This window comes from Pseudorca crassidens, chromosome 16, assembly GCF_039906515.1.
Source record: "Pseudorca crassidens isolate mPseCra1 chromosome 16, mPseCra1.hap1, whole genome shotgun sequence".
Classification (NCBI taxonomy): Eukaryota; Metazoa; Chordata; class Mammalia; order Artiodactyla; family Delphinidae; genus Pseudorca; species Pseudorca crassidens.
Genome location: NC_090311.1, coordinates 40,673,811 through 40,700,461, shown reverse-complemented (window position 1 = coordinate 40,700,461; position 26,651 = coordinate 40,673,811). Strand labels below are relative to the sequence as shown.

Genomic DNA, 26,651 nt, shown 5'->3' with positions numbered 1-26,651 from the left:
CTTCTGCCTCAGTTATTCTGCTACTGATCCTTCTAGAGAATTTTTAATTTCATTTATTGTGTTGTTCATGATTATTTGTTTGCCCTTTAGTTCTTCTAGGTCCTTGTTGAACGTTTCTTGTATTTTCTCCATTCTATTTCCAAGATTTTGGATCATCTTCACTATCATTATTCTGAATTTTTTGTCAGGTAGACTGCCTAGTTTCTCTTCATTTGTTAGGTCTGGTGGGTTTTTATCTTGCTCCTTCATCTGCTGTGTGTTTCTCTGTCTTTTCATTTTGCTTAACTTACTGTTTTTGGGGTTTCCTTTTTGCAGGCTGCTGGTTTGTAGTTCCCGTTGTTTTAGTGTCTGCCCCCAGTGGCTAAGGTTGGTTCAGTGGGTTGTGTAGGCTTCCTGGTGGAGGGTACTATTGCCTGTGTTCTGGTGGATGAAGCTGGATCTTGTCTTTCTGGTGTGCAGGTCCATGTCCGGTGGTGTGTTTTGGGGTGTCTGTGACCTTATTATGATTTTAGGCAGCCTCTCTGCTAATGGGTGGGGTTGTGTTCCTGTCTTGCTAGTTGTTTGGCATAGGGTGTCCAGCACTGTAGCTTGCTGGTTGTTGAGTGGAGTTGGGTCTTGGCGTAGAGATGGAGATATCTGGGTGATTTTCACCGTTTGATATTACTTGGAGCTGGGAGCTCTCTTGTGGACCAGTGTCCTGAAGTTGGCTCTCCCGCCTCAGAGGCACAGCCCTGATGTCTGGCTGGAGCACCAAGAGCCTGTCATCCACATGGCTCAGAATAAAAGGGAGAAAAGAAGAAAGAAAGAGAGAAAGAAAAGATAAAATAAAATAAGATAAAATTAAAAAGTTATTAAAATAAAAAACAAAAAATAATTCTTTAAAAATTTTTTTAAGTAATTAAAAAAAAAGAAAGAACATCCAAAAGAAAAAACAAATTCACCAATAATAAGAAGCACTGAAAACTATACTAAAACAAAACAAAACAAAAAAACCAGACAGACAGAACCCTAGGACAAATGGTAAAAGCGAAGCTATACAGACAAAAATCACAGACAGAAGCATACGCATACACACTCACAAAAAGAGAAAAAGGGAAACAAATATATATATCGTTGCTCCCAAAGTCCACCTCCTCATTTTGGGATGATTCGTTGTCTATTCAGGTATTCCACAGATGCAGGGTACATCAAGGTGACTGTAGAGATTTAAGCCGCTGCTCCTGAGGCTGCTGGGAGAGATTTCTCTTTCTGTTCTTTGTTCGCACAGTTCCTGGGATTCAGCTTTGGATTTGGCCTTGCCTCTGAGTGTAGGTCGCCTGAGGGCGTCTGTTCTTCGCTCAGACAGGATGGGGTTAAAGGAGCCGCTGATTCGGGGGCTCTGGCGCACTCAAGCCGGCGGGGAGGGATGGGTACGGATGTGGAGTGAGCCTGCGGCAGCAGAGGCCAGCATGACGTTGCACCAGCCTGAGGCGCGCCGTGCGTTCTCCCGGGGAAGTTGTCCCTGGATCACTGGACCCTGGCAGTGGCGGGCTGCACAGGCTCCCGGGAGGGGAGGTGTGGATACTGACCTGTGCGCACACACAGTTTTCTTGGTGGCAGCAGCAGCAGCCTTAGCATCTCATGCCTGTCTCTGGGGTCCGCGCTGATAGCCGCGGCTCGCGCCCATCTCTGGGGCTCCTTTAAGCGGCGATCTTAATCCCCTCCCCTTGCGCACCAGGTAACAAAGAGGCAAGAAAAGTCTCTTGCCTATTCGGCTGTTCCAGACCTTTTCCCGGACTCCCTCCTGGCTAGCCGTGGCGCACTCTATGAAGCTTAATTAAGTTTTTACTTTCCATGGCAAGGGTCAATTCAGAGTTGCATAGAAGTGATAGGAAACAGTAATATTTCTGGAAATAACTGTACCAATTTGTTCACTCTCATTCAAAGACCAACTTGGATTCTAATAAATTAAATCACTAACATCATGATTCATTTGTGTGATCCACATTCTGCTTAAATTTGTCTCCATAAAATAGCTTACCACACACCAAGTGTCTTTAGAGCCCCACACATGCTATAGGCAACAGTATGTGATTTCCATATAAAGTCAATAAATTTGAGAATTTTTGCTCTGACTTGGAGAATAGTCTGCACAGTTACAATAACTTTAACTTTCAACAAGACTTTAACTGTGAGAAGTGCAGTATTTTGCTGCTGAAATTCATATTTCATAAAATATAATTCACATCAAAATGCTCTGTCCCTACAAAATGCCTTTGGCTCACAGCTCAGAGGACTGAGCATCCCTATCTCCCCATGGGATAATGACAAAGACATTCAATCTCTCACTTTAGGTTCCTGAACAGAAAACGATAAGCCCTAACTTACTCTCAAAATCAAGGAAGTGATGAAAAATAGCTACTCCATGTCATATGTCTTATATTTTAAAAGATATGAAAGCACTGTGGGCTGAACCAATGCACTTTTCTCTAGCCAGAGTAAGAGTCATGGAATAATTAATGCATTAATTATTGAGTAATGCATTCAAAGAAAAGAGTTTAAAGTGATAACCAGAGCTTTCTTTTGACCCATACAATCATACACTTCTTTGTCAGAGATTTTTAAAAAGTAATTATAGCTAATGACTATCATGATAAGAATTTGCCAAAACCATCATTATGAGAGTAGTTTGCACTTACCCTTTCCCCTTGCGACTGTAGGAGAGCAAAATTTGCCACCCGAAAATGTGTCTCTTTGGCATGTGGATTATTTTACGCTGAAAACAATCAGGCCCAAAAGGCTCAGGAAGAATATTTGAAATTCCCCCTAACTACCTAAAAGTAGTTAGATAGAGTGCCTGTCCCCAGAGCTGCCACCAGCGATATCTGCAGAGACTATGGACTAGGTATGTAGGGGAACCTGGCAGGGCCTAGAGATCAGAGTTCACTCTGTGACCCATTGTCTCTGCAGGGCCCAGACACATTTGTTTAGTAAACATTTGCTTTTCCATCTCCATGTGAATTACCTTCCTCCCCTTTGAAGTCCCCAACCACTACCCCCAACAGTCTCTTTCATCTTTAGCTGAAGATGGTATTCAAGGTGAGGGCTTGGGCCATTTTGGTGAGTTACTCAGTTTTCCTGGGTCTCATATGTATACATGTTGCTCAACTCTTGTTTAATTTTCTCCTGTTAATGTGTGTGATAGCAATTTAATTCTAAGACCAGAAAGAAGAATCTAGAAGGGCAGAAGCTTTTTCATCCCCAACACTACCATCATTTGCAAACAAAGAAAACTAAATATGAGCATCTATTGGGCATCTATTATATACCAGACATTTTGGTATATCTATATATCTCACTTAATATAAAATGTAATTACTTCCATTTAACAATGAGGAAACTGACATTCAGAGAAGTCAAGTAGCTACATCAAGATAGCACAGCCAGAAAATGAGTCAGATTTGAAGTCAAGCTCTGTTTGATGCCAAGATTTTTTTTAATTAATTAATTAATTTGTTTTTATTTTGGGGGGCTCTGTTGGGTCTTTGTTGGGGCTTTCTCTAGTTGCGGCGAGCGGGGGCTACTCTTTGTTGCAGTGTGCGGGCTTCTCATTGTCGTGGCTTCTCTTGTTGCAGAGCACAGGCTCTAGGCGCAAGGGATTCAGTAGTTGTGGCACATGGGCTCAGTAGTTGTGGCTCACTGGCTTAGTTGTTCTGCGGCATGTGGGATCTTCCTGGGCTAGGGATCGAACCCCTGGTCCCCTGCATTGGCAGGTGGATTTTTAACCACTACGCCAACAGGGAAGCCCAATGCCAAGATTTTTTTTTAAATCTCACAGTTTCCCAATATCCAGGAAATCCCAGTATTCATGGGGAATAAGAAGAGCATTCAAAGTCCTAGATCTGGGCTTCCCTGGTGGCACAGTGGTTGAGAGTCCGCCTGCCGATGCAGGGGACACGGGTTCGTGCCCCGGTCCGGGAAGATCCCACGTGCCGTGGAGCGGCTGGGCTCATGAGCCATGGCCGCTGAGCCTGCGCATCCGGAGCCTGTGCCTCCACAACGGGAGAGGCCACAACAGTGAGAGGCCTGCGTACTGCAAAAAAAAAAAAAAGTCCTAGATCCTCCCTTTCCCAAATTCCAATCATTTTTTGCACCATAAGCTCCTTAGCTCTAGTTGCTAGAAAAAAAATCTTAAGGAATTTCAAGTTAACCCATATGTCTCAAACATTAACTTCTCTCTATTGTGTTTATATTGATAAGAAACAAAACATTCCTGATTAAAAAATATCTTAAGAAAACATTCAAAATATTTTCAGCTAATACCAGGATTTTCTCAAGGGCCTCCTAACACATATATTTCAGTTAATTAGGACTTCAGTCCAATCAATTCTGCTCGAGACTAAAATTTCTAAGACACTTATTTCTTCTGTGACTTAGATGTTCTAAGGCCTTCAATAGTTACCTGTGGTTTAGAATAAAATCCAAACTGCTTAACTAAGCATTTGAGGGGTTAAAGAGAAAAATCACAGTCCCAGAATGGTGTCACTTGGGCTAAAGCTCAAGATACCAAACCAAGATTTAATACCTGACCTACTTGCAGTTTCAGCCTTCACCAGAAATACAATCTTAATCAACTAGTCTGGAGTTTTCCTGGTTAGCACCTATGAGGTAATCTTCCATGTGGGCCCTCTCCCTCCTCCAGAGGAAGAAGAGATAATCTGTATGATAAAACCCTTCCCAGTTCCCTTCCCTCCACAAAAAAGAAGGTGTCTAGGCCTAAAAATAGCCCTTTCTTTCCTTTTGCTAATAGCTCCCTTGCCCCACACTTCTACCTATAAAAACCTTCCATTTTGTACAACCCCTTCTAGTTGATAGATCAGATGCTACCCAATTTATGAATCACCTAATAAAGCCAATTAGATCTTGAAATGTACTCAGGTGAATTTTGTTTTTTAATAGAGCCCATCCCCAAACGAACTTATACTTAGCAGGCAGCTACTGCTATTCTCCACTTTACGAAACTTCGTTTCTAATCAGTCTCTTTTATCAACTTATCAGAACAGTCACTTGCTCACTCTTCTCTGCTCCTTTGTTTAAGAAATTCCCAAGTATAGAATAAGCTTCCCTACCCTGTGTGTATAGTATGTTCAGATGCTCCCATATTTGTAAAGCTGGTCTTTTTTGAAGGCTTTATCATGTTAGCTCTCAATAGTCACCATGTACTCTAATATCCTATAGTTTTCACTCTTTTCTTACTCATTTGTAGAGCATATTTTTATGTGCACGCACGTTTGTCCCCATTATACTATGTGTCCTTTTAGGGCAAAGATCTAATTCTATTTAATATAGCAATATATTTATTAAGCATCTACAGTTTAATAAGTAGGCACTGTTTAGGGAACCTCACGTTCCAATTTAAAACATATTACCTGACAAAGGGCCCAAAGAAGGTGATCACAAAGTATTTGTAAAAGAAGAAGAAGAAAAAAAGGAAACTATATTTTCAAAGGTACATTATGGTTCAAGCACTTTAGTAGATATTTTCATATACTTTATCTGTATTAGTTTTGATCTTTATTAAATCTCTTTTCCTATAAAGAAAGCCAATACCTGACTGAACGTGACAAGGCAGATATATTCTCTATTTATACATTCTCTGCACAAAGGTAGGAAAAAAGATAAAAAGGAAAGGTTGATTTTTTTTCTCTCATATGAAACTATATTGTGATCACCCAGTAGTGTTGTGTTGTGTGCACAGAGACCTCTCTAGAAATTTTATTTGTTGAGATAATCGCCCTCATCTGTTACTAGATGATGCTCCTTTATAATTTTGATAAGGTAGCTTTCCAAAACAATGCAAAAAGAATTGTGAAGCATGTGCTATCTTAAATTGCAAAGTATGTTAATGTTTGTTATAAATCTTAAGTGGCCTTGGAAATTCTCTTTCTAAATCACCTCCACACTCCCAATCTCACAGGTTAGGAAACTATGTCACTGAAAGGATCTCAGAAATGATAAAGTAGTGACTGCAAGTTTCTGTTTCCTGACTTTGAACCCCAATGCTCTTTTCAAGTCAAATATCTCTTAGCTCATCTAGCTGGCCTGGAGCACAGGATGGTATCCACCTAATAGTTACTGTTTGAAATGTGCAAGTATGAGAGAAACCCTGTCACAGGGAGGTAGATACTGCCCAGACAAGCTGTGAAACATGGCAACAAGGACCAAAAACAGCAAATAACTTCCTTTGCAGATGTAGAGGGATTAGCTAAATCCCCACAAGGTGCAGCCTTTGAGAATAGATGGGCACGATTCAAGGGATTTCAGTTTTTCCCAGTGAAATACTCACACAGTGAGTGAAAAAGGAATTAGGCCCATGGAGGACACTCTGATAGCTTTTGAGGGGGAATAATACAAAGGAAATAAAAAATATGTTGTCTGGTAAGGCAAAAAACAGAATTTTAATGACAAAGTTGATGAAGTGTTAGCTGAATTGTGACCTGTGAATCCTTGTCCACAAAACCTTAGTCAGTTATTCATTTCTCATTAATTTGGGAAGAATTTGGGGGCTACATAAAACAATCCTGCTTCAAAGTGGGTCCCAGGCTAGAGAAAGGTATGCCCACAGGAGCCTGCCACTCCTGCCACACATAAATCAGAGCTTCTCAATCTGTGGGCAGAAGCATACTGGATCCTGAAATATTGATCCTAGTACCCCCTTGAGGAAGCTGGTTGGAGCCTGAAGCAGTCAGAGCCCCAGACCAACAAACAAGAAACATGCTCTCAGGGATGGAGTATAAAATAGGAGGTAAGATGATGAAATAAAGGGACAATAAGCCAAACACACATTTGAATTCTGTAGTCCCCTCAGAAAGCTACACGCGTACTGAGGAGGGACAAAACCATAGTAGACCAGATGGCCCTTGTAGCAATTCTCCTTCCACTCTTGACGTGGTTGGGCAGGACAGAGGTGCTTCAGCTGAAAGACAGCAAGTTGACTACCAGGCACTGGTGCTGATTTGCAAATGCTCTAAGTAAATGACACGAGTTCTAGTCACTGGATTTTTCAAACATTTTTCATTACCAGGAATCTCTTATTGTCAACCAGGGTATTTCTGCTCCCTTGAATCAATAATGAGAAGTTGTATGGTGAAAGAGGCAGAGCCCCTCTCTTGGAGCACTTCCCAAGGGGCATCCAGTTACACCCAAGCACACATTTTTGTGACGGTAAGAGCCTTGGAAACCACATGCATTCTGCTAATATTTTGCTTCCCCAATAAACCTGACATTATTCAAGAGAAAGTAAGTCTCCTTATTCTATGATTACACTCTGGCTTTAAACTAAACTAAAACTAATTGCAGAGATGCAGAAGGGCAGAAAAGTAAACCTCAGGGTTTGGAGTCATATCAGTCTTGAATTTGAGCAGTGCCTCTGGCACACAATGATTGTGTGACCACAGGAAAGATATATAATTTAGGATGTGAATATTGGTGATACTAATGCCTACCAACTAGATTTGTGTGAAGACTAGTAAAGAACTGTATGTAAAGCACTTATACTGAGTCTGGGCCAAAGCAGGTACTCAATAAATATTAGTAGGTATGTATGCATAATGTAAATCAGAGGTTGCAGCACATAGTAGGTGCTCTGTCTACATTTTTTCTCCCAACTCAACCTAGCAGCAATTTTCCTTCATTACCAAACTTAGTTCCATTAATTTTGGCTATTTATATAAATGAATTTATCCTTCATAGGATGAATATTCATTGTGACTAAGTATAAAACAATGACCACAACCACAACAGCAATAACAAAGCTTCAGCCTGTGAAGACAATTTCCAAGAAGTATCCTCAGAGTGCACTGAGCAATGGCAGCATTTATAAGAATTTTTAGGAATACTTGAAAGGGACAAGAGATGTCAATTTACAAGTTCTGCTTAAATAAAATTAATAAGATTTAATAGTGACCGATCACTTCCTTTACTCTACCTCAATTTAATTTAGCAGACATTAGTTTTCTTCAAAACACCTGCTTTCTTCAATAGATTGTGCTAAGTATTGTAAGAAGGAAAAACTGAATTAGATATAGTCATTGTCTTACCTAAATCATGGGGTTATTTTGAGAATCAACCTGATACTTTTCATAAATACCTATTTCAGGAATCTTTCTATTGTAAATGACTAAACCAACTTGACTAAACAAACACACATAAAGAATGGGGGTGGGGCTTCCCTGGTGGCGCAGTGGTTGAGAGTCCGCCTGCCGATGCAGGGGACAAGAGTTCGTGCCCCGGTCCGGGAGGATCCCACATGCCGCGGAGCGGCTGGTCCCGTGAGCCATGGCCGCTGAGCCTGTGCGTCCGGAGCCTGTGCTCCGCAGCGGGAGGGGCCGCAACAGTGAGAGGCCCGCGTACCACAAAAAAAAAAAAAAAAAAAAAAAAAAAGAATGGGGGGTGGGGCTTGGTGGCTTCAGCAATCCAAGTCCAGGACTACCTGGATTCAGGCATGGCTAGATCCAGAGACTCAAGAAAGTAACAAATAATCTGTTCCTTTCTCTTTAACAGCTCTGTTCTAGTTCTGCAGCCTGTGTGCTGACTTCATTTTCCCACTCTTTCCGTTCGTCTTGCCAAGATGGCTAACAGCAGGAACAGACTCACATTCTCACAGTTTAGCAACCCCACTAAAAGTAAAGTTCTCTTTCCCACGCTTTCAGCAAAAGTCCCCGGTACTGTGTCTCATTACAGTGACTCTGTTCAGGTGACCATCTGTGGCCCCATTATGGAAGTAGATGGAATGCTTGAATTGGCCCAGCTTGTGTCAGAAAAATTTACAAACTGACACACTGCTCTGAAAACTTCTCTCCTCTAAGTGATTCGGAATCTAAGCTCCTTTTGTCATGTGGCTTTCAAAATGGTTATTTGTTCCTAGTTTGTCAAGTGTTTTTTTATCATGAAATGGTGTTGGATTTTATCAAATGCATTTTTTGTGTGTGGTTTTGTCCTTTATTGTATTAGTCCTTTGTATTGTATTAATCTTCATTTTTTTATTTTTTTAAATTATCAGGTAAGGATTATATATATATATATATGTTAATATCAAGAGGGCATTGCAGTAATTCATTTAAACATAAAAATAACTGCAGATTTCTTCAGCTTTTTAGTTAAAGTCCACTCTTACAGCAAAATCTTTCAATTATAACCAAGCTAATCTGAATTATTTAGGTAAGTAAACAAGAATATCTGAGTAACTACTGGGTAGGTAAAATTATTTTATGTGTTCCTTAGGAAAAGCATGTTATGTTTTTCTGTCCAATGGGATACATTTTTCTGTTAGAACGCCAATAATAAAATTGCATTTCTCAACAAAACTCAAATTAGTCTAAAGAGAGACCAATAAAAAGAAAAAAATCTAAGTCCATACAACTGGGATAGATACTAGTGTTGTCATTGATAAAGAAGTTGTAGCCACTCAAATTAGCCAGAAGTTGAGGATGTTTGCCATTTTTGTGGCTGCACAGTGTCCTTTTATTGATGTTCCGACATGATTACAGAGTGGTCTTGTTTATATCTTGTTTGACTACAGTCACTGGTGGCCTCTGATTATTGATAATATTCTGTGAAAAATATTTATATTCTGTGGGAAGCAGTATGTTGTTAGCAACCAGGACATTTTTTTAAAACCTTCTAGAGTTCCATAATTCCAAAAACGTAGAATTCTTTACCCACTTCACTTTTTCTTAAGGATTATTAGTCAGAGAGTTTCATCAAAATTAATATTCTGTAATTTCTAATGTCAGTCTCCGAAATAAAATCAATTAGAGTTGGAAAGTAGAAAGCACAGAAGCATTCAAGATTTATTTGCAAGATTCATTTGCAGTAGAAAGTGATGAGCCATATAAGATTTATGTGTAGCACACCGAAACACATTACTTTTTTATCGGAAAATTTACTTAACTAGCTATAACACCCTCTGCAAATCTAAAGAGGCAAATAAATACTTCAGTTAGTACTCTGATATATAATAAACAATTACCAAGTGAAATCTGATGAGCCTAAAAGCTAGAAAGTTGGAGTTAGCTTCTAGATAATGAGGAATACTAATTTAGAAGTCCTTTAAATACTTTATCTCCATGTGTTTCTCAGGATATGAAGTATTTAACAATTTATGCTTGTTGCATTTTTTTTTCTTTAGCTTTTAGGATACGTTCACATATACCTCTTCCACTTCATTTGCTTCTCTAAAATAATCATAAGAACCTGTATTGTTGAATACTTAAAATGTGCTAATTATATAAATTTTGCTTCATTTAAACTTTACAAATAGTGTACAGAGGGTACATTTACTATAGTTATTTTGATTAGGAAATCAAATATTAGAAAAAAATTGGTCAAGGTGGTGCAAACAGAAGGAAATAGAGAAAACTACTGTAAATTTGTCATATGCTTTATAACCACATTACACTCCCTGCCAAAAGACAGGAATTTGTATAAAATTATATATGTAAAAAGGATTGGCAAACTGGGACTACTGTATAATTTTCCAGCATTATTAAATTAAGATGAGATGCAGAGAGATCTTAAGATCCCACGGATCACTTCTGATTGTTACTTAGATTTTGTGATATCGCACAGTGCGGTTTCCAGGTTTCTATATATTGTCTTGGCCATGTATCAAAGAATGAAATGGAATTCAGATGTATAGGAGAAGCTTTTCAAAATGACCTCTGCTTGACTGACTACCTGAGTAATCGGTACTCTCCATTCTTCTGTAAAACATACTGACTGATGGTCTTAGCAAGCTCAATATTTGGAGCTAGGAAGCTACTCTCACATATGCCTACAAACGCTGCTCTGTTTACACAATCATTTTCCAAAACGTGTTTTATCTGAGACTAGGGTTTCTGCTTAGTAATAAATAAGTGGCAAATCTACATAAATTCAGTATCAGTAAAATATAATCCATTTTAATTACTATTCTTTTTCCTTTGCTTACATTTCAAACAATAGAATATTCTGCTTAGTGAAACAATTTGATGCATTGAGAGAGATTCTGTAATGTCTTTTAGGATAGATATCTGGAGACCACCGCCTTGTTGAGACACATGCTTTCAATGACAATCATGGTTGATATCACTGTAGGTATTTGTAAAGTTTTATGAGTTGAATTTATCACTAGAATATAAATTCTATTAGAAAGGATTCCTATCTGGTCCGTTCACTGTTGGCTCCCTAGTATTGATACATATCATAAAGCAGACATATAATAAGGATTTGTTGAATTGATAAATTCCAAGTATCTTTCACTACCATCATGCATTTCTTTTGTAGGGATGAGCCTAGAAATGAAATAAAAGCTCGACAGAAGTTCTATAAGCACAGAAAGATTCATCTCATTACATTAATATTTTTAGTTTAAAATATATGTATTTATAAGTATACATCCAGTAGCATAGAACATAAAATGATTCTTATGGTTTAGTCCATTAGATTCTTATAGTTTCAAGTAAATATTCTTGGTTAACTTGTTCTACTGTAAGAAATAAGCAGATAAAAGAAACGTTGAGTTTTGGTAACTGCTAGTTTGTTTTGTTTTGTTTGTTTGTTGTGTATTTGCTATGATCTCAGAAGAAAATAGTGAATTTTTCTTTTATAACATAGTAATAGATTGTATTTCCAGATAAGTTTAGCAAAAAGAGGCAATTACTCCATAAAAATATTGAAAAAGAGGCCTCTGCAAAAAGAGGCAATTACTCCATAAAAATATTGAAAAAGAGGATTCCTAGAAGCAGAAAACTGATTTAATTTCTACTTAGATACCTTAGTATCTTGAAACAAACCACTCATTAAAGTTATCTTAGTTTTAAAATCCCTATTCTTGACCTTTCTGTTGTTTAGGCCCTAGGTAAACTTTGACTTTTCATTTTTATTTGGAAAATTAAAAATAGCAAAAATCACAACTTTGACCAGAAAGATTTTTTTGTTTGTTTTTGTTTTTGTTTTTTTTGCGGTACGCGGGCCTCTCACCGCTGTGGCCTCTCCCGTTGCGGAGCACAGGCCCCGGACGTGCAGGCTCAGCGGCCATGGCTCACGGGCCCAGCTGCTCCACGGCATGTGGAATCTTCCCGGACCGGGGCAAGAACCTGCGTCCCCTGCATCGGCAGGCAGACTCCCAACCACTGCACCACCAGGGAAGCCCGACCAGAAAGATTTTTTTTTTTTTTTTTTTTTTTTTTTTGCGGTACTTGGTCCTCTCACTGTTGTGGCCTCTCCCGTTGCGGAGCACAGGCTCTGGACGCGCAGGCTCAGCGGCCATGGCTCACGGGCCCAGCTGCTCCGCGGCATGTGGGATCTTCCCGGACCGGGGCACGAACCCGTGTCCCCTGCATTGGCAGGCGGACTCTCAACCACTGCGCCACCAGGGAAGCCCCGGACCAGAAAGATTTTAAACGTTAAAGTAATGCTAGCTCCTGGAACAAACCCCAGAATGGTTTTATTTCGGGAAAATTATGCATAGTTTATTTTTCACCAATAAATTTACAAACTGACAAACTGCTCTGAAAACTGCTCTCCTCTAAGGGATTCAGAATCTAAGCTCCTTTTGTCATGTGGTTTTCAAAATGGTTATTTGTTCCTAGTTTGTCAAGTGTTTTTTTATCATGAAATGGTGTTGAATTTTATCAAACACATTTTTCGCATGTGGTTTTGTCCTTTATTGTATTAGTCCTTTGTATTGTATTGATAGATTTTCATATGCTGAACCAGTCTTACATTCCTGCAATAAGTCCCACTTCATCATGGTGCATAATCCTCTTTATATGTTGCTGAATTTCTGTTGTTGAGATTTTTGTGTCTACATTCATAAAGGATATTTGTCTAAACTTTGATGTCTTTGTGTGATTTTAGTAGTAGGATGATTCTGCCCTCATAGAATCTGTTGGGAAAAATTCCCTCCTCCCATTTGTGAAGTTTTGGAGGAGTTGGTGAAGAATTGATTAATTCTTCTTTAAGTGTTTGGTAAAATTCACCACTGACGATTTCAGGAGATGGACATTTCTTTATGGAAAGTTTATTACTAAATCAATCACTTTACTTGTTATAGGTCAATTCAGATTTTCTATTTCTTCTTGAGTCAGTTTTAGTACTTGGTGTCTTTCTAGGATTTTTTTTTTCTATTTAATCTAAATTTCCTAATTTGTTGACATACTTTCTCACACTACCCCAAAAATTCTTTTTTATTTCTGAAAGTTTAGATCTAATGTCTTGTCTTTTATCCCTGATTTTTGTAATTTGAGTTTTTTCTCTTTTTTTGTTCAGTCTAGCTAAAGGTTTGTCAATTTTGTTGATTTTTTTCAAAGAACTAAATTTTGTTTGGATGATTTTCTCTATGTTCTATTTCATTTACTTTATTTTCTATTATTCATTCTTCTCTATTATTATTCTCTATTCTTTATTATTTTTTCCTTCTGTTTACTTTGGTTGTTTTTTCCTTCTTTCTCTAGTTTCCTAAGGTGGATGTTTAGATTATTGGTTTGAGATCTTTCCCTTTTTTAAAAAACAAAGCTATAGATATTCTTCTAAGCAATACTTTAGCTGTAATTCATAAAGTTTGGTATGTTGTATTAATATTTTCACTCATATCAATATTAAGAAATTTTTTCTTGAGATGCTACTTTACATCCTCTAGAATGACTATAATAAAAAAAGATATGCATTAACAATTATTGCTAAGGATGTGGAGAAATTGGAACCCTCATGTCTTGCTAACAGAAATGTAGAACTGTACAGTCACTTTGGAAAACAATTTGGCAGTTCCTCAAAAAGTTAAACATAGAATTACCATGTGATCCAGCAATTCAACTCCTAGGTACATAGCCAAGAGTATTAGAAACATAAGTCCACACAAACGTTTGTACACAAATGTTCACTGTAGCATTAATCATAATACCCCAATAGTGGAAACAATCCAAAAATCTATCAACTGGTGAATGGTTGGGAGTAGTCAGAGAAATCTTCATTCAGAATGAGATAGTTAATCAAGTCTTGAAGGATAACTAGTGTTTGGTTTGGAAGAATGAAAGGATGAATGTATCCTAGGCAAGGGGATGATGTGAGTAGAGGTACCACTATGAGTATCCATTGTGAGTTTGGAAGTTGTAGGGTCATGAGGTTACAAGTAACGAACACCTAATCTAAATTAACAGAAGTAAAAATGGAATTTATAGTCCACACAACTAAATACACACAACTGAAACATCTCCTGATATTCCTCCCAATCATTCCAAACTGTAAGTTCCAAAGTGTCAAAGGCAAATGCAGTTTTTGTTTACATGGAGTCAAGATATGGGTATATGGTCAGAACTGTATCTCTTTCTATCTCTGAGCTCTTAATCTTTCCACATATTGACATCATTCTCAAATAGGCTTTTTCTAAGCAGCAGAAAGGATAGCTATTACCAGTCCAAGCCCGTCCTTTCCTTAGACTCTTTTCCTGGGTCCATGTAGCAAATCTTAGCAAATCCATGTAGCAAAGACTCGTCAACTTTTCCTGAGTGACTCACCCATCACTGAAACAATCATGGTGATCTAAAGGCTATAATATATGAGCTGAACACAAATATAACTCCACTTCTCATGCAGCAAAGGAGAAGCAGCCCAGTTGAACCATATGGAAAGGATTCATCAGAGAAAAGAGAATTTCATTTACTAGAAGCGGAAGGGAAGAGATCCTGGGGAAATAAAAACATCCAGTGCTCAGTACATAGAAGTCTGAATGGTCTGTCCTGCCGGAATGAATATTTTCAGTTTGTTTTGGAGTCACAAGCAATAAAGGAGGAAAGTTAATTCAGACTAGATTGTGGAAGATCTTGAAAACAAGCGTGTTTTTATTTTACACTGCTTTTTAAAGGAGTAATGATGCTGTTAAAGTCATATATTAAGGAGATTCATCCAGCAGTGGAATAGATAGCAATGAGTGAGGGAAGACAAGCAGATGTCTTGGGTTACTTCGAACATCTAAGGTTGAGGTGACAGTGCTTATGGCTGTGAAAATAAAACTGAGAAAGAAATATATGAGATGGTGCAAAAGAAAAACTGACATGACTTTTTGAAGTCTGGGTGAAAGATAGAGAGAGATAATAAAAAATACTGGCAGGGAGACTTTAAGGAAAACACTAGATTGAACTGTGGGTTATAGAGTAAGGAATGTTTAACTTTTTTTACTTTTTATTTGACTTAAATCTGAATACAATGCTACAAAACTAAAGATCACTGTGGATGCATATGTAATTTTTATTTTTTTTATATTCCCAGTGAGTATCTCTAGGATATCGTTGCTATATCCAACAATTCCCATATCCACAGCTTCACAAACTCCTGCATTTTTTTATCTGTGAATTTTTCTAACTTTGTAAATTCAATGCATTATACTAGACTAAGACATAAGAAATCTGGGAAGTTGGACAATATTAGTTATATCAGAAAATAACTTAAAACTCTAAGGGGCAAATGTCAAAAGCCCTTGCTTACATTGAATGTGGATTTATAAATTTACAAAAAAGAGAAGAGTCTTGAGAAGACTAATTTTATACACATATATTATATATGATACATATTTATCGATACTTGTAACACAGAAGTCGTGTGTAGTAAAAGACATAAGAGACAGACAAGAGATGAGGCCTTTGGCTCTCAGAAGAAGGTGTATAACAACAAAGCCCCCTACTTAAAAATGTTACGTAGTATCTGGAACAGGGAAGTTATGTTGTTCTCCCTTGTCTCTCAGTTCCTATCCCAGGGCCTGACACAGAGAAGCTTCTAGGAAGTAATGTATAGAATGAGTGAACAGGTATGGGGATGTGTGATGTCTCAGTGTAGCCCTTGGCACACTACAATTCTGAGTTTGGTCACTAGATGGCAGGGCTGACCAGTAATTTCTCTTTGGGACCTAAGAGGAGGATGATCCTCTGGGAACCTGTCCCTCACAGTGGTCCCTTGGAAGCCACACAAAGCAGCCTGAAGGACAGAATCCCCCTCCCACCATCCCATCTCTCTTTAAATAGGGGAGTCAACTGGGGAGCCCAGTGTTCCTGGGTCAGTCTAACCTGGTTACTCTGGGCCTCCCATGAGTCTGTTCCCTCACCGATTGCAGGAAGCTCTCATTCCAGATCCTTTTTCTCTGTCAGGGGAGTTATTTTCTCAAGGGCTAGGGGTCTCATATGCATAAAACACTCTGGCCTTCCCTCCAACATATTTCTGGTTTTTAAGTATTTTTTCTTATGCCCATGTAACAGCTTAAGGACTGAGACTTACAAGATGAGAGCATTTGCCTAAGTCACAACGCTCAGGTCAGAATGGAGTAGAATCAGGTGTGTGTAAGTCCCCTTCCTTGACCTCCCTCCTGCCTTGGGGGGTTGGGGGCTAGGCACACAAAGGAAAGTGGAGGAGGGGCAGCTGGCATCTAGCTCAGCCATTCCTGGCAAGAACTAGCCTTTCCTTGGCCCTTCTAACGGAGCACATCTTCCTCAACCCCCTCTCCCTCCCATTTTACTGCCCAGCTACTTTCCTCCTCCAGGACTTTCCTATCCAGGACAGTCTCACCTCTTTACCCAACTTCCCATTTCAGAGAAGTGATCATGGGAATTGGTTGGGTTCCCCTGACCTAAGAGGGCTGTTAGTCAGCTTGGGCTGCCTCAGCAAGATATCACTGAATGGGTAGCTTAAACAACAGATATTTATTTTCTCACAGTTCTGGATGCTAGAAGCCCAAGATAAAGATGTAAGCAGAGATGGTTTCTGATGGTTCCTACAAGGCTATAGGTGGCCTGTTGCCTGCTTTCTGTGTCCTCTCATGGGCTTTTCTGTGTGAGTGCACAGAGAGATGCAGCTTCAGAACCCAGAAGCAGCGAGACCCACACCTCTACCCTCCTTGGCTCTCAGGCTCTCCCATGAGTCTTGGCTGGAGGAATCCCTGATGCCACATATGTTGATAAAGGGCACACTCAGGGCATTTGTGGACTCCCTGTGTACACTGACATGGACATGCAGATGTACCTACTGTGCCAGTTACCAAAGGACTCTTGGCTACAGATTTACTCTTCCATATATGCTCTGTGATAAGCCACAAAATTCCTTTAAGCATTTCTCCTTTAAAGTGAGCATGATCAGGAATGTAAATTAAAAAACTAAAAGTAGAACTATCATATGACCCAGCAATCCCACTCCTGGGCATATATCTGGAGAAAACCATAATTAGAGAAGATGCATGCACCCCAATGTTCATTGCAGCACTATTTACAATAGCCAAGACATGGAAGCAACCTAAATGTCCATCGACAGAGGAATGGATAAAGAAGATGTGGTACATACATACAATAGAATATTATTCAGCCATAAAAAAGAATGAAATAATGCCATTTGCAGCAACATTGATGAACACAGAGATTATCAGTAAGTGAAGTAAGTCAGACAGAGAAAGACAAATATCATATGATATCACTCATATGTGGAATCTAATTTTTTTTAATGATAGAAATGAACTTATTTACAAAACATAAACAGACTTACAGATATAGAAAACAAACCTATGGTTACCAAAGGGGAAACGTGGAGGGGAGAGATAAACCAGGAGCTTGGGAAGAACATACACACACTACTATATAAAAGATAGACAACCAACAAAGACCTACTGTATATCACAGAGAACTCTACTCAATATCTGGTGATAACCTATATGAAAAAGAAACTGAAAAAGAATGAATATATGTATATGTATAACTGAATCACTTTGCTGTACACCTGAAACTAATACAACATTGTAAATCAACTATAACCCAATAAAATAAAAAAATAAAATAAAATAAAGTGAGCAGGATAAGCTTTCACCATAGAGGGCACTAGAGAGAAGCTGAGAGAAAAAGGGACCCTCAGTTTCTCGATGCAGCTTGACTTGAGAATATCCTGGGAGCTCCGTCCTTGCCAAGGCCCAACACACAGTCTCTCCTTGAGTCAATGAGCTTGACCACAATCTTCCTGCAGCCCTCTTGGCAGGGAATCCTGGGCCTCGGGCTTTTTTGCCTGCACAACTGCCCTGATTTCCCCTGTTTGTCACCCTCCCCCAGGTGTGTCTCCCCAAATCCTCCTGAAGCAAAGGCTCTTGGACGAGGACCAGCACCTTCTAGGCCTGCTACACCTGCGCCCCACTCCCCCTGCTAAAATTTGAGGCTCAGCCAGAATATGTGGTCTGCCTAAACTCGGAGTCATGAGCCCAAACCAAGCCTTCAGGTTCCAAATCTCAAACTACCTCTCAGCTGAGGTTGCCCAAGAACACTGCTTCCTACGGGAAGAAGGCTATTGTAACACCATCCTGGAGGCAATGAAGGCCTTGTCTTAAGCAGGACGGTACGATAAGCTGCATGCCGTGCACTCTGAGTGGGGATCAGAAGACGGTATATCACGGCATAGCCAAGGCAGTGTTGTCCTGGTCCACAGATGAAGAAACAGGATCTGAAGGAGACAGAACTTGGCCAAAGTCACACGGCCAGGAAGTGGCAGAGCTGGGATTCCATCCCATTAAAGGAAAGTGATGTAGAGGGGCAGGCAGTCCTCCTACAGGTCAGACAGGCAGCACTGTTGTCTGGTGGAGGTGTGCTGGGAAGGGCCTAAGGTCCAGAACAAATGTGTACAGCAGCCTTATTAGGTGGAGTGCAGACTGGGTAATCAGGGGCTGATGCATGTGGAAAGGGGTTATCTCATGATAGGAAAGGCCTGCTGCAGACTGTGGAGGATGGGAAGAGATTCAGTTGCATCCAGAGCAGCGGCTCAACTTTCAGATTGACTCTCCACCCAGATGTCCACCCCTTCCCAGCTCAGTTCCAGGAAGCTTCCTGACCTCTGGACTAAGTGTTCAATACAAACAAGCACAGTGATCAAAGCCAGAACTTCCAGTGTGACCTGGAGTCAGCTACCTCATTTTACCTCCTCCACTTTGGAGTAGGAACAAGGGGAAAGTCTGGATGCTGAAGAGTAGGGGAGAGAGATAAGCAAGTTTCCAGCAGACTTTTTGAGGCCCTGGATGTCCTAGTCTCTGTCCTTTGCTTTAGGCACGTGGCTCTGTACCATCCTGCAGTTTTTTTCAGGCCCAGGGGATGGGTCAGCAGCATGTAAGGAAACCAGACCTTCCACAAGCCAAGGACCATCTAGTTGGAGAGGACGTGGAAGGTAATCTCATCCATATTCCTTCTGGTGTTTGGAGGCCTCTACCACACCCTCACCACATGGCTCTGCAACCTCTGTCTGAAGCTCCTGTGACGGGTTCCCTCACCACCCTAAGCTAAAAAGGCATTTGATGACAGCTCTATTAGAAATGTCCAGAATTGAATACATTTTGCTTCACAAAGTTATTGTTCCATCCCTTCTTGATCACTAGCACCTGATTCAAGCCATTTACTCACAAGACACCCATTATACCTCCTACAATAAGTTAACTGGCACCCAGATATTCAAGTCAGAAACTTGTATGCCCAAATTCCTTTTTTCTGCTCACCATTTCACACCCAACCAACTCCCAAGTTCTATTTGTTATACCTTGTAGATGTTTCTCAAATGTATCTAGCTTCTTGATCCAGCTGCCATTACCCTGATTCTGGCCACCATCATCTGCCGTTTAGACGATAGTAAGTACTTCCTTGCAGGTCAGCTTTTTTCCAGTCTTGCTCCCTTCCAACCTTGCTCCACATTTTAGTCAAAACAAGCTTTGAAAAATTCAAATGTGATCATTCCTCTTCTATTGGAATTCCTCTAATGATCCTTGGGAGGAGGTCCAAAGTCTTACACAGTTTATAAGTCATATCATCAATAGGCTTATGCCTTATCTCTCACCATTTGGATCTCACACTGTTAAGACCAACCAGACTGAACAGTACTATCCTTGGGAACCTGGCCTACTTTTCTTCACTTTCAAGCCATTGTACAGACTATTTCCATTGTAAAACTTGGACAAAGCACTGAAGGAAGCAGGGATAATCTTTAGATCACCCACAGCTTCCTTGAGACTCCCTTTGGAAACTTTTTCATGTGAAATAATTTTAATCTCACAGACAAGTTGAAAAAACTAGTAAAGAAAGGTGTCATGTCCTCTTCATCCATCATTCACCGATGGTAGGATCTAACGTACCAGAGTGCAAGTATCAAAACCAGGAAACTGACATTGGAACAATACAACAATAAGATATGGATGTTATTTGAATTGAACTATTTTTTACCTGCATTTTTTTCTTGGTGTATAGTTCTATGAAATGTTATCGCAATCACAGGTTTGTGCAATCACCACAATTAAGGCACAGAACTATTCCATCACCCACAATGAAACTTTCTTGTGCTATACCTTTATACCTTCCCTGAAGCCCTATTCCCTGCCAACTGCTGCTATGCTCCCCATTATTCAATGTTGCCATTTCGAGAATATTATATGAAAAGAATAATACAGTTTGTAAACTCTTGATATTATATTTATTTACTTAACATAATGTCCTTGAAATTCATCCAAGTTATTGTATTAATTAAGAGCCTGTTCCTTTTTTTCCTGTGAGTTTTCCATGGTTTATTTATCCATTCACTTGTTGAAGGACAACTGGGTTATTTCCAGTTTTTTTTTCTGCTAGTAAAAATGAAGCTTCCAAAATGTGGTATTTACATATAATGGAATATTATTTAAACTTAAAAAGGAAGGAAATTCTGATACCTGCCGCAACATGGAGGAACCTCGAAGACATTATGCTAAGTGAAATAAGCCTGTCACAAAAAGACAAACCCTATATTATACCACTTATCTAAGACACCTAGAGTAGTCAGATTCATAGAGACAAAAAGTAGAACAGTGGTTACCAAGGATCGGGGGTGGGGGGTTGGAAATGGGGAGTTATTATTTAATGGGTACAGAGTTTCGGTTTGGGATGATGAAAATATTCTGGAGATGGGTAGTGGTGAAGGTTGCACAACAATGTGAATGTACTTAATGTGGCCAAATTGTATACCTACTAATGGTCAAAATGGTAAATTTTATGTTCTTCATATTTTACCACAATAAAAAGTAGAAAAGTAAAGTAAATAGATAGAATATAACATCATGGAGTATAAGTAATATGAAAGAAAATAAAGCAAGTTAAGAGGACAGAGAGTGGGACCACTTAGATAAAGTGATCAACACAGATTTCTCTGAGACAGGAATGTCTCAATAGAAGAGAAACAGCCAGCCAGTGACATGATGGAGGGGACATTCAGGCTGGGAGAAAACCAAGTGTAAAGCCTGAGGCAGGAGTGGTCTTGGTATGTGGAAGGCAGCAAGGGGTGTGCCGTGCTTTCGTGGATGAGCGTGTGTGCACGCCTGCGTGTCTGCGTGCACGGTTAGTGTGCCCAAGCACGTGAACACATTCACAGGCGCCTCTGCGTTTCTCATTGCAGACAAGAATCTCGACACGATTAACCATGTGAGCCTGCTCATGCTGACTCAGCAATGAGGACTGCCCAAATGATGGCGATTTAAAGGAAGAACTGTGCAGTATTAAAGAAAACAGCCACCCAGCACTGCACCAGAAGCCCCTGGGAAATGCTCCTAAGCAGAGTTTAGTGCAGTTCTAAGAAGACTTATTAATCTGGGGTTGAAGGTCAGACCCATACTGTCCTTGTTTACAAGCCTGATTGGACCTTGCGTTACTGAGTCCAGCCTCCTCCCTCCACCTAAGGCACCTGCCGGCACCCTGCTGGAGGGCCAGTTTCCTCATGACTGTATCCCTGCTTTGCAGAAGCCGTGGTAAGTCCTTTCTGGTGAATGGATCTGGGGTCCTGGATCAAATGTCTAGGGATTTGACTTGATCTTGGAGGCCTAGAAAAGACTTTCTAGGGTGTGTGGGGAGATGGCAGGCAGAAGCCATGCTGGAGGTATCTCTTTCTCTGCTTACCCTGGGGTATCTGTGACTTTCCCGGATTCACCTGACCATTTGCAAATGAGACTGTGCCTTTGTTTTCAAAGGGAGCCGAGAAGGATTAGACCCTTGATGCTGGGCTGCTGAGGTTTCCTGGGGGAGAGACAGCTGGAAGAGGACTTTGAAGGACATAAAATGTCAGGCTTGAGAAATGAGTAGGGTATTCAAGGAAGGTGTTCTAATTGCCAGTGGTTTTGACTCACAGGACACACAGAATACCTGCCAGGAAGTAGAGAGGGATCTGGCACCCTGCCTGGGTCAAGACAGTGAGAAATTTCCAGAGAAAATTCTCTCCCTGGCAAGTCTCTCTTACAGTGGGAAATAAAACATCAAGAGGAAACAAACTCAACTTAACTCTGGCCAGGTTAGTAACTAGCAGTGACTCTTCCTCTCTAGATCATCAGCCTGCAGCTTAGTGAGTGCCACTGAGTAGATGTTGGTTAATCGGCACTGAGGGCAATGGACTGTCCAGGTATAAGGATGGGATGCAGGTGGCAGATGGGCCCAAATGTGAAAGGTGAGACAGAGAGAGCTGGGTCTCCATTCACGTTCACTCCGCAAATCAGCAGGCATGAGTGAGCTGGCAATGTTATGCCTATCTGCTCTCACAAAGGACACAGAGAGCACACTCCTAGCCTTTTAGCAGTAACACTAGAGGCCAGGCACTGGTAACCCCTTCTCCCCGACAATGCAAGTTGAAGTAGTAATACAATGTCACAGGAGGATTTACTTTTCCAAATCCCCAATCTGGAGGGCAGGAATGGGTCATCCATCTCTATATCACCTGTGCCCAGTATAGGTTATAGGAAAAAGGGCAGGTTCAGTAAATATGTGTTGATTAACTGAACAGGATGAGATAATCTTCCTTGATTTTTCCCACACCAAGGTGAGGACCATGTCACTGTTTCCATCACTCCCTCTGCTTCTCCTGATTGTGGTGACAGCATTGTGTACAGAAACAGAAAACTGTGAGAATGTACAAAAGACCTGCCCTGTGATTGCCTGTGGTTCTCCAGGAATCAACGGCCTCCCAGGCAAAGATAGGCATTATGGTGTGAAGGGAGAAAAGGGAGAACCAGGTACAGTTTGGGCTGTTCTATCTCTGTGACTCTTTATCTTCCAAAGGAAACTGCCTGGAGATGTGAGGAGGATAATGTCATATTCATGTAGCTTGTATTTCTCTCAACTACAAATTATAATTCAAAAGAGAGATACAGCTCTGACTCTGGCATCCCAAACTTCCACACAGGAACTGGTGACACGTGGTGGTCCTGCCGGCTCAGGAAGTTGACCCTCAAGGCAGACCATCCCATGGGACACAGGAGGCTTTCCTTCTATGGTCATTACAAAGAGCGGTTCAGAATGTGAGCCCTGGATCAGTGTCTCCCTCCTCCTGGGAGGGGATTGGGCATCATGCTTTTGGAGAAATAGAGCAGGAACGCAAATACTGTCATGTTTCCTTGGTCCTCCAACAGGTCAAGGACTCAGAGGCTTTCAGGGCCCTCCCGGAAAGGTAGGGCCTCAAGGAATGCCAGGGCCACCTGGGTTACCAGGACAAGTGGGCCAAAAAGGAGACCCTGGAGATGATTTGGGTAAGGAATTTACTTCAGCAAGGTCTAGGCTGAAGGCCCCCAGCGTCTGGCAACTCTGAGTACCATGTGGGAGATGCCCCTTCTCCTGCTGCTTCCTGGGAAGATGCCCAACTCTGCTTCCTGACCCAGCAGCCTCTAGCTTCCCTAGGTTACTTAGAGCCTCAAGGGGTTCCTATTAATGCCTGAATACAGACTCATAAACCCTTCAGAGCCAAACCCTCATCAGGTGCCTCCTGGAGGAGCTAAGCCTAGGCTCTCCTTCAGCTGAAACAATTCAATGTGAGGCTCTGGTCCAAAAGGGATAAAGTAGGTTATCTATGTGTTGGGCTTGTTATGCCTATTTTCACAACAATGGTAGATACATGGTATGCCAGTTATCTCTTATCTCATGAGAAACAAACAAAACACAGCCATTTATTTAAATCACGAATCTATGAATCAAGTGATTTCTTTGCTGGTCTCAGCTGGACTCACTCATGTGTCTGTGGTCAACTGATGGCCAATGGTCTCACTTACATGTCTGGCTGTTGTTTGGCCATCAGCTGGAGTGATGAGCGTAGCTGAGCCAGATCTCATCCTCCAATTGACTCACCTGGGCTTATTCACATAGAGATGATTACAGGATTTCCAAAAGAAGAAAGAACAGAAGACTTAAGGCCTCCTGAAGGCTTAGGACACATACATTATTGCTTCTGCCATATTCCATTGGTCAAAACAAGTTACAAGGCCCTCTCAGATTCAAGGAGTGGGGAAATAAACTCCATTTCTTAATGAGAGAAGCTGTACCACACTGAGGTCATTTTTGCCATCTACTACACATAGCTTGCCTCATGCCCTCCCCCCTTGGATAATGGGCAACTCACAAAAATCCTGGTTTACTGATTAACTGAACAAAATCAGGGAAAAACAAAACAAAAAGCAACAACAACAAAACTTCCCCAAAGACAAAACCCTGCAATCTTTATAGTCAATATTCACCAGCTCATAATAATTCCTCAAGTATTTTATTCCACAAGTTTACCCATGATAGAGCTATTTGTTTGGGGAAAAAACCAATTAGTGAATAGCTTGGCGCGTGGAGTGCTATAATACTTGGTCAACGGGGAGTGTATGTATGTGCGTGTGGGTGTGTATGCATGTACAGAGTGTCTTTACATACATTCAACAGATGAGTGATGTTTTGGGCTGGATGGAAACAGAGATACTTTTCCTTCTTTATGCTTCTTTATGCTTAAAATATTTTTCCTTTTTCTTCAAAGAGCAAATATCAGTATAAAAGAAACTTTTATCTTGATTTTTTTTTTTTTTTAGTTTGAAAAGGTACCCTACCCCCTTGTAGTTCTTAGATGCCTTTTCAACAATGCTCTTTCACTTTGTTTTAATTTTCTAGGTAACTATATTAGCCAGGCTACTTCAGAAAGAGCAGCTCTGCGATCAGAACTGGACCAGCTCAAAAAATGTAAGCCTTCTCTCTTACTTTTCAGGCAGCTTGAAGTTTGGGAAAGTGGAAAGCAACAAATATTTATTGAATACATGTAATTTTCTAGTACCTGGATAGGTGTTTTTCATATTCTGACCTCATGAAATCCTCACAACAACCTTTCGGTAGAAACGGAAGCAAAGGAAAATTACATAATTTGCTCAAATGCACAGAGCTAATAAGTGGCAGAGACAGTTTATAAATTGAAGTCAGTCTGATACCAGAGACCCTGATCCTTTATCTTTACTATCAGTGTACATATGTGTCACTGAAAATGGGACCTATGCCTCTTTCCCTTTGTTATGCTGTTGCTGAGAACTGGCAATGAGGCTAACCTGTTTCCTGGCCTAGGACAAATATTCTCAGACATTTAAATTTATTTTTAAGTTAATATTGGGGTAAAACTTAGAATTCCAATTATATGTATTCTAGAACTCTGGTCCAAAAAGCCAAAGGCCTTTGTTCCATTCTGTTTCTTCAGATTGGGGCTGCTAGATTTAACAAAGAAAAATATAGGACACCCAGTTAAACTTGAATTTCAGGTAAACAACAATTAATTTTTTTTTAGTATAAGTATGTCCTAAAAATTGCATGTGAGACACTTATACTAAAAAAATTTCATTGTTTATCTATAATTCAAATATAACTGGACATATTGTATTTTATGTGGCAACGCTACTGTTGAAGGCTTTGTCCAGAAAAATATCTTGAGCTGGACTTAGAGACAAGCCAGTGTCACCTATATTTTCCCATTTTAGGGCTGATCTTCTCTTAGGGCAAAAAAGTTGGCAAAAAGTTTTATTTTACCAATGGTGAAAAAATGACCTTTGATGAAGTGAAGACTCTGTGTGCCCAGTTCCAGGCCTCTGTGGCCATTCCTACTAATGCTGAAGAAAACAAGGCCATCCAGGATATAGCCAGTGGAGGGGCCTTCCTGGGCATCACATATGAGGAGACTGATGGCCAGTCTGTGGATCTGACAGGAAAGAGGGTGACCTACCAAAATTGGCATGATGGTAAGCCCAATAACGCTGGTTCTGAGGAACATTGTGTGACACTCCTGGTGGACGGCACGTGGAATGACATCACCTGTTCTGCCTCCTTTTTGGCTGTCTGCAAATACTCTGCCTGAGGGAGCGTGACCCTCAGGCTCTCCTGTCCCTTTGCTCATCTCACAGGTTGACAGTCTGGTTTGAAAGATAAATTTATATCAATTTCCCATACCCAGTATTGAGTTGCCCCTTTGAGGGGAATCAGAGACAATGAGAAGAATGGATTGAGAATGATGAGATGTGGGAGTGAAAAGTGAGAAGAGACTGATAGTGGCCTAAGAGTTTCTGGTTCAGACTCAATCACTAATAATAATCACTAACAACAATAACTACAAAATAATAATAGTAATAATAGCAGCAGCAGTACTAGTAGTACTAAGAACAAATTTTTAAATGTTTACTATGAGTTAGGCCCTACATTATGTGTAGTACATTAACTATCTAATTTAATTAGGCTGCTAATTTTTGTTTGAGTAGTGTTATCTAAGGTACAAAACTAAAATGGATTTATTTTTCCCTTTACTCTAAACACTTGTGTTCTGTTGAGCCTTTCTTTCTCTTTGGGGCGAGAGCT

At 40.4% G+C, this 26,651-nt stretch overlaps 1 protein-coding gene across 1 annotated transcript; it reads left to right on the top strand.

The window, feature by feature from the left end:
* Nucleotides 1-22,848: 22,848 nt before the first annotated feature.
* MBL2 (mannose binding lectin 2) lies at nucleotides 22,849-26,157 on the top strand. The gene is given in 4 exon segments (XM_067708889.1): nucleotides 22,849-23,032; nucleotides 23,429-23,545; nucleotides 24,936-25,004; nucleotides 25,784-26,157. Coding segments are annotated over 4 exon segments (744 nt in total).
* Nucleotides 26,158-26,651: the final 494 nt, after the last annotated feature.